The sequence below is a fragment of the Micropterus salmoides genome, unplaced genomic scaffold (assembly GCF_014851395.1).
Source record: "Micropterus salmoides isolate LMB-PRFRI ecotype aquatic unplaced genomic scaffold, ASM1485139v1 Ms_hic_scaffold_17, whole genome shotgun sequence".
NCBI classification, from domain to species: Eukaryota; Metazoa; Chordata; class Actinopteri; order Centrarchiformes; family Centrarchidae; genus Micropterus; species Micropterus salmoides.
In genome coordinates this window covers 11,443,031-11,451,041 of record NW_024040817.1, presented here as the reverse complement: position 1 = coordinate 11,451,041, position 8,011 = coordinate 11,443,031, and the positions used below count along the sequence as shown (strand labels likewise).

Below are 8,011 nucleotides of genomic sequence, written 5' to 3'. Positions count from 1 at the left end.
GAGTTACATTGTGTTTTTTTTGAGCAGTGTGTATTAGGTTCAGTAACTATATATATGTATTTGCTTCAGTAACTATAACTCACTGGATCTTTTAGGTAGAGTTCTCAAATTTGTATACAAAGTATCCACATTTGTTCACTACAAATGGCACCAATTCAATCCTCTACAAGAATATCACAGACCTCGTGAGTTGACGTCAAATGCGTTGTGTTCCCTTATTACAACCTATACCAATAGCGGGGTAGGTTGTAACAATCACACAAAAGAATCAAAAATAGATGCCACACTATATGATATGCTTCCAAAACAGGTAATTATATAAAAGAACAATATTTTTCTCTTGCTGCAACAGACTTTGTTATGTGTATGTAAATTTATCTATAGAATAAACATACTTAAAAGTATACTTAATACATACTACTAAAATGTAATTATTTAAAGAACATTTCTGTACATCCTTAGGTCTAACTAAAAAGAGGGTGTGTGTGTGTGTGTCAATGTGTGTATATTCTTATTCAGAGTCACAGTCAGTGCTTGAAGTGGGCCGGTATTCATGGGCACGTATACCAGCACTTCTATATTTTACTATTTGGCTTACTGGGACTTTTTCCTACGCACAGGCACTTCTCACAAGCTGCCCATACACTTTTCTACACTCTCCACTGGCGGAGACCGAATATGGAAAGGGTCAAGTGACGATACACACGCCAACATGTGTACAACATGTGAATGGGGAGTACTGGTCACAGTGCTGACAAATTAATGCCGGTAACCCTGGAGTGCGGGTTTGGTGGGCCCAGACAGAAAGTCCCTAGTTGTATGTATAGGGGATGGGTGCAACGCTTTTTAAAGAAGTGTTACAATCCACCCTGTTAGGAGTGTGGTTTTGTGTTCATTTCTTTCCTGTTTTAGTCTGTTTTTGGATTCTGTGTTTCTATAGCTGTATTTGATCTGTCATGTTTAGGGTTTTGTAGCTAAGTCTAGTCCTTTGTTCATTCCCATGTTTAAGTTTTCTTAGTATCTGTCTTGTCTCGTATTCTAGTTATATCCTGCATTCTTATCCATGTCAAAGTCTCTACTCCTGGTCCCGTGTACTTCGATATTATTTTGTCCGTGTTTGCTCTGCGTTCTGTTTAATCTTAGTTCAGTCTGTTTTCCCTGTTAGTTGTAGTTTTAGTGATCTGTCTGCTTATGTTCAGTTATTTATTCTCTGTTTTGTTCCTGGTTATTATTAGTTTCCCTATGGCCTTATTGGTGTCTGTCTGTTTTCCCCTGCTGTCTCTCTGCCTGCCTGTGTCTCATTAGTCCTGATCCCCCTCACTTGTGTTGCTCCTGCCCCGCTCGTTAGTCCCTGTGTGTGTATATATGCCTGCTTGTGTCTTCAGTCTTTGTCACGTCCTTGCGTCTGTGTTGAGTGTTCCGTCCTGTACCGGCACTTGTGGATTAATTCGTGGTTTGTACCTTATTCCTTTGTTTTGGATTTTTTCCCTATGGATTATGTTTTTGTTTGGAGTAAGTTTTGTTTGGACCATTGCCACTTAGCTCCCAGTGTAAGCCTACTGTACTTGTTTAATAAAATCTTTTGTTTGAACTGCAACCGCCTCGCCTACGTCTGCATTTGGGTCCACACCTCAGTCCTCAGCCTGCACTCAGCGCACCCATGACACACCCTGTCAGCCAATGTTTAGCTAGCTGTGTTACCATAGTGGTTTGAAATTAGAAAGGAAAAAATGCATCACATGTTGCCTAAGAAACTACATTTCAATCTAATATAAGTCAAACAATTATATCTGCAATAGTATAGATACTAAACCAAAAATAGTCTTGGTTAAAAACTTTACTTTCTTAACTCAAAATCATTTTGTTCTCTTTATATTCTAAATGCACCTCTTTCCAGACTTGATAACCGCCATGCCTAATAGGGGAGGAAGCAGGTAAATACTGAAATGATCACATAACTCCTATCTTATCTCTATTTGGTGGAACTGGTGTTGTTACAACCGTACCCGGTCTGCCCTATTTATATTAACAGCTTCAGTTGTTCCTTTACAAATTAAGCTTCTTACACACAAAACATATGGAGAGTTTAAAAAATGTGATGTTTTGAATAACTTACACGACACAACAGTTTATATAAGTAAAAACAGCTGAAACGATTAATTGTTTCAACTGTTTTTCATGGAAAAACATTTCATTGTTCTAACTTCACAAATGTGAAGATTTGCTGCTTTTCCTTTTACTTATTTTAATAATTTGAATGTATTGTTAATAATGTTAAGGTTGGGACTGTTGGTTGGACAAAAACAAGCATTATGAAGGTATCACTTTGGGCTCTGGGTTATTGTGACAAACAATCAATCGATTACTGGAGAAAATAATCAGCAGATATATTCATAATGACAATTTAAACTTACATTTACTCATTTGGCAGACACTTTTATCCAAAGTGACTTACATTTGAGGAACAACATACAAGCATCAATAAAGCGTCTATAAAGTAGTAGATCTACTAGTGACAATAAATACTAGTTAGAGCTAACAGCGCATACAGCATCAATGGGGTAAATACCTAGGGAAAGAAGTAAGAGTTAACGAATAGTGCAATAAGAGAACTGTAAGGAGATGGAAGAGTTAGAGCACACGAAGTGCATGAGGTGTTAGAAGAGGAAGTGTTCTTTGAAGAGAGGGGTTTTCAAGAGCCTCTTGAATTTAGAGAGGGACTTACCGGGAAAGTCATTAAATGACATTAGTGCACTTTTAATTAGGTTCTTAAAGGACACAGGAGTGGCAGAAATGATATCATTATTGTTTGTTTTGTTTTTCTGCTTATTTTTTTGTATCCAGTACAGTAGGTGGCGGTAATGCACCATTTAAGTTCGATGCCAGTCTGCCAAATAAAAGAAGTAGAAGAAGAAGCGAGCAGTTTGAGTCGGTTTCATGACGCTGATTTACTGTAGCTGCTCCTCTGTGAGAACTAGCAAACACACATTGAAGTTATGTAGCACACAGAAGGAGGACTTTACCCCGCTGTGACCCGCTACCGTTAGCTAATGTTACAGCCCCTCACCTCGGCTGGTTATTAAAGTACTGCGGCTCCATTTGCTGCTAGCTAACTAGCTTAGCCACACGCTAGCAAACAAGCTGGTGTGAGTTTGAGATGTGTGCTGCTGCTGCTGTTTGTTTCTCTCTCTCCCTCGTCTTGACTCAGCTGCCGGGCGGCTAACCTAACACCCAACACTACAGTTTCTGTCCGCTTCATCCATCTCCTCTTATGCTGTCGTCGCTACCAGGTGTCCCAGCTGAAAGATGTGGCAGAGTGTCGGGCTCACACTGCTGGTCATTGTGGCCACACTTGTCTGTGCGCTGCTCTTCATGCTGTTTGGTGAGTTTAAAGAAAAATAACCTTACATAACTCGCTGAGCCATTTTTGACTGCTTCAGCGGTTTTGATAGGATTGGTTTTAACAAATCAGTGAGGCAACATTAATAGCTAAAGAAAATAAGCTGGATGGTAAACTTATAATAGGAACAGTTGAAACAGTTTGCCCCTAAATGTCCACCTGTTTCTATAAAGTTGCATTGTAAGGCAGGTCAGAGTGGATTAAATGTCTTTGACCGGCAAGTTTCGATTACAGCAAGGGGTTTCTATTTTTATCATGCGGAGAGGAGGAGTCTGGCAGAGGTCAGAACATAAACATGGCTGCTCCTTTACTGCTCCTCTCCTCAAGCCTGCAGGTTTATTACTCAGGCCCACACCTGCTCAGATTTTTCTTGGACAGACTGACTGGCCACACCTGAGCCAGCAGGGAAAGGGGGAGAATGTGAAAAGAAACTTGTTTTGAAAGTATTTCCAGAGTCCTCAAAGACACATTTGCAGTGGTTGAAGAAGTTTTCAAATAATTTACTAAAGTAAAAGTAGCAATACTCCATATAAGTCCAAGTTAGGCATTCAAAATGTTACTAAAGTACTTTCAGCCAAATATAAGTTAATTACTTAATACTGTAGTTGGTTGAGGTGGAGCTAATTTCAAGGACTATATAAACCGTTGGGTTGTTTAATCTATAACACTGCATCTTATTTTATAAACTGATCACTTGCTTTGTATTTAAAATATTCATTTAAAAAGTAACAATAACTGTAGGGGAATAAAAGGTGCAATATTTTCTTCTGAAATTTAGTGGAGTAAAGTATGAAGTACAATTAAGTGGTAATATGCATGTAAAGTATTGTACTTGAGCAAATGTAATGTACTTGCTTACATTCCACCACAGCTGTTTGGTCCATCTGGATGAAAACATATTCTGTCCGTTGAACAAACAAAGTATATTTTTAAAAGATAATGTAGATATTTTTAAACCTGTGCCCTATTTTCACATATTTTGTTGTCGAAATAACTAGTTGCAGCTCTACAGACAACATCATGGAAAAGTACTGCTCGGACCAAGAGTTTTTGTACCTAAAATGACCTTATTTTGATATTTGAAAATAGGGTCTAAAAATACAGAAATTATCCAAGTTGCAATTTAATTTCCCACCCATGTAGCCAGACATTATTATCTCATTGCTTGTATTATATAAAAGAAAAAAACTATAAACACACTAATTTCTATGAAAGTATAAACTAATGAGTAACATCAATATAGACAAATATTACGTATAATACTTTTCAATTTTGTTCAACATATCCAGTAAGGAGTCATTTCTGGCTGCCTTTTTATTATGCCTGTAAATATCTATTTCCCTTCTCTACTCCACAGGTTGGTATGTAGTCTGGCAGCTCTTCTTGTCCAAGTTCAAGTTCCTGCGTGAACTTGTCGGGGACGCTGGCACGCCACAGGCCGAAACGCAGCCGTCCGAAACCAAGAGTGAACGCACAGTTAACGCCCCAACAAGAAATCGGCCTAGGACCGCACGCCAAAGAGTCGCCTCTCCGGAAAGTACTTCATAGATGATCCAGACAGCCACTGTGTATCCTTCACGTCTACTCGTCAGCCCTCTACAAACGTCGTGTGTGTGACCATCACAGACATTTCCCACTCACCCTGTGCTCTACACTACACAAGGACCTTGTGGACACTCAGTAGTCAGCCCTCCTCTTCACCAGGACACTTTAAACTGACCAGGCAGACCTCCTGGTTTCAAAGGGAAAAGCCATTCACTTGCATTACTGTCCATTTCTTTGTCTGTTCATATGTTTAATTATGTACAGTCATATATGTACCGGAGTCTGGGGCTCCTGTTATCCTGCAATAGTGATGGCCAGCTTTCATGAGTGGCCATGCTGCTTCCTGCCACCTATATGGAGCATAAAGATGCTCCATCACACAAAGAGATGTGTTAATTCTCTTATGTGCATGTTTTAATCTAGTGTTTTTAACAGAAGAAAGTTGTACTCTGAACAAACAAGGAAGATAACTTAAACATTTTCTCATCTACATCATGTCAACAACTGACTCTGAAACAGTGACTTGGACAACTGACAGTTTTTATTTTCTTTAAAGCGTAGCAAAGTGCAATGAAAGGAATGTTTATGCTGTCATCATGTTGTTTCTTGCACAGTACACTCTACGTATTATTACATGTAGGTAATGGCCCAAATGACACGGCTTCATTCCAGTTGTGTAAAACGTGACCTTTTTCTTGCAACTTCTCCTTCACCTCCCCCTGTTTTTTTTTTTTTTTTTCGTTTTTTTAATTTTTTTTTATTAATTATAGATTTATACTTGAAGAGTCAGGAGAAAGTATCAAGGACTGTTGGTGTTAAGAAGTGTTAAGAAGCGGCTCTCCACAGTGTTGGCTGATGTCTAGGAGCAAAGAAACGAGGCTCCTGCTGCCTGGGAGGTGTGTGAGCCCTCTTTCTTTCCCCATGCCTGTGTCTGCACCGGTGCCTGTCTACATGGCACCCACTGTTTGTTACGTGGCCTCCTTTTTGCTCAGACAACTTGCTAGCTTGTTTTCCATCACATGGAAAATCTACACTGACCAGAGCTCAGTCAACACATATGTAATATTCTCCCTCCAGGTTTAACTCATGTAACTCTTGCACCTTTTTATCAGCAGTGATTTTTTTTCTTCTTCAGTGGAGCAGTAGCTTCAAATAATTAACGCCATAAATATGTTGAGGCCTGACCTCCTTTTAGTGGAAAAGTGTTTGAGGAAAACGTCATTCTGGAGGAGATGTGATTGATGGTTCAAAGTACTTTTTTTTTATTAGCTATAAATTCCCCTGTGTAATAAACATACAAAATACTTCATAAACTGCCTCATTTTATATACACGTGGAAATACCCATGTATTAGCCATCTGGAAATTCATTTTCATTAGAGCTGATATAATTGTATACAGAACACTTTCTAAAATCCCTTTCACAATGCAGAAAAATAAATAATTAAACCATCGGGTAAATGGATAAAAACGTGAAACTAAGGAATTCAAGTACATAAGTCAGGTAAAATCAGGATCGGTTCTTTGATAAAGTTCATTTCAAGAAGAAACTCAAAGGAGTTCACTGACTCAGCTCACCTGATTTCCTGTCAACTTATGTCAGTTGACAGGAAAATTACTTCAACTGTTTTGATAATCGATTGTCATTTTATTTAAAACGGTTCTCTGGTTTAAGCTTCTCTGATGAGCTTTTCCGCACCTTGACTTTGCAGTAAATTGAATAATTTTGGGTTTTGGACTGATGTTTTATTGAACAATTAATCGAGGAAAAAAATCATAAGATTAACCGATGAAGTAAATAATTGAGAAGGCATTCAGATACAACTTTTGACCGCTTTCTGACCCAAACAGCCAGCGTGCTAACCTCAGTGGTGGAAACAACTATGTACCAAGTTCTGTACTTCACTTCAATTTTGACTTAGTGTTCCCATTTTATTCTACTCCATAATTCTCCTCTTCTCCAGTTCAGAGGTACTTTTTTACTCCATGACAATTATTTTATAACTTAAGTTACTTTGCAGATTCAGATTAATAATACAAAATATAATCAGCAAATAAATTATTATAAATTATTCTTGGTTAAGATAAAACTTTTGATCTATTGATCCCTGGGGTAAAATCACAAGCTACCCAGCAGTATATAAAGTAATTACCACACTTCCCAACTGCAACATAAAAATATGTGTACATTAATGCAGTGGTTCTCAAACTTCTTCTGTCACACCCACCCAGGTGCAAAAAAAGTTCATGCCCCCCAACCCCCACCCCAGCAAAAGTGGTTTTAATATTTATCAATCTTTAATGATACAGGGGATTGAAACAAACAAGCCTTGTCACCACATGAATCATAGTCATGCCCCCCCCCCCCCCCCCCCCCCGAAGTGGCTCTATGCCCCTCCCTCAATAATTGTAATCCAATAATATAATACATATTATTCCGAAATGGGCCATTCTGAATAAAAAGCACTTTTTACTTTTGGTAAAGTAAAGTAGTATTGCTACTTTTACTCAAGTAAAAGATCTGAGTACTTCCTCCACCAGTGGGACCTAGTAACCTAGTAACTTTGGTATCAGATATGTTTTTGCAGGCAGACTTTGTGCACAAGCTTGTGTCATGTACTTGATGAACTCTGTAAACCTCACAAGTGTTAAAGGTTACTTTCAGTGTCCCTGACATGCTAGAGTTGAACACAAGGTGGCAATATTGCAATGATAGAAGACAGCGCCAGAGCTGGAAGGAAAACTCTTTCTCACAATTGAGCAAGATAGTTGCTTTAGATGTTTTATCACTTTGGTCTGTTCAGAATTTGTGATGAAGAATCCATGTGGATAAAGAATAAAGTCCGTTCACTTTTTAAAGATGTGTTTCAACGGGACCATTCAAATGTGAAGACAAAAAAAGGACAATGTTCTAACAAATAGAAATATTATTAATAAATGCCTAGTTTACATCAGTGAAGGATTCATGAAGTTTTCCCTTAATACTCTGGAATAAAAAGTGCAGCTGTTTTATTTTTGAGAGGAATTCACAAATAAAAAAAGATGCTAAAACTTAACAAAAATAAAA

General features: G+C 38.2%; 1 protein-coding gene across 1 annotated transcript; it reads left to right on the top strand.

Moving 5' to 3' along the window:
- The first annotated feature begins 2,902 nt into the window (after positions 1-2,902).
- On the top strand, positions 2,903-5,684 carry smim13 (small integral membrane protein 13). Its single transcript, XM_038725278.1, has 2 exons — positions 2,903-3,382; positions 4,758-5,684. The coding sequence occupies exons 1-2, from the start codon at positions 3,307-3,309 to the stop codon at positions 4,946-4,948; spliced, it is 267 nt and encodes an 88-aa protein (XP_038581206.1). The 5' UTR covers positions 2,903-3,306; the 3' UTR covers positions 4,949-5,684.
- Positions 5,685-8,011: the final 2,327 nt, after the last annotated feature.

Coding starts and splice junctions, on each gene's coding strand:
- smim13 (XM_038725278.1), top strand. CDS start 3,307: ATGTGGCAGAGTGTCGGGCTCACACTGCTGGTCATTGTGGCCACACTT. Junction 3,383..4,757: donor GCTGCTCTTCATGCTGTTTG/GTGAGTTTAAAG, acceptor TCTACTCCACAG/GTTGGTATGTAGTCTGGCAG.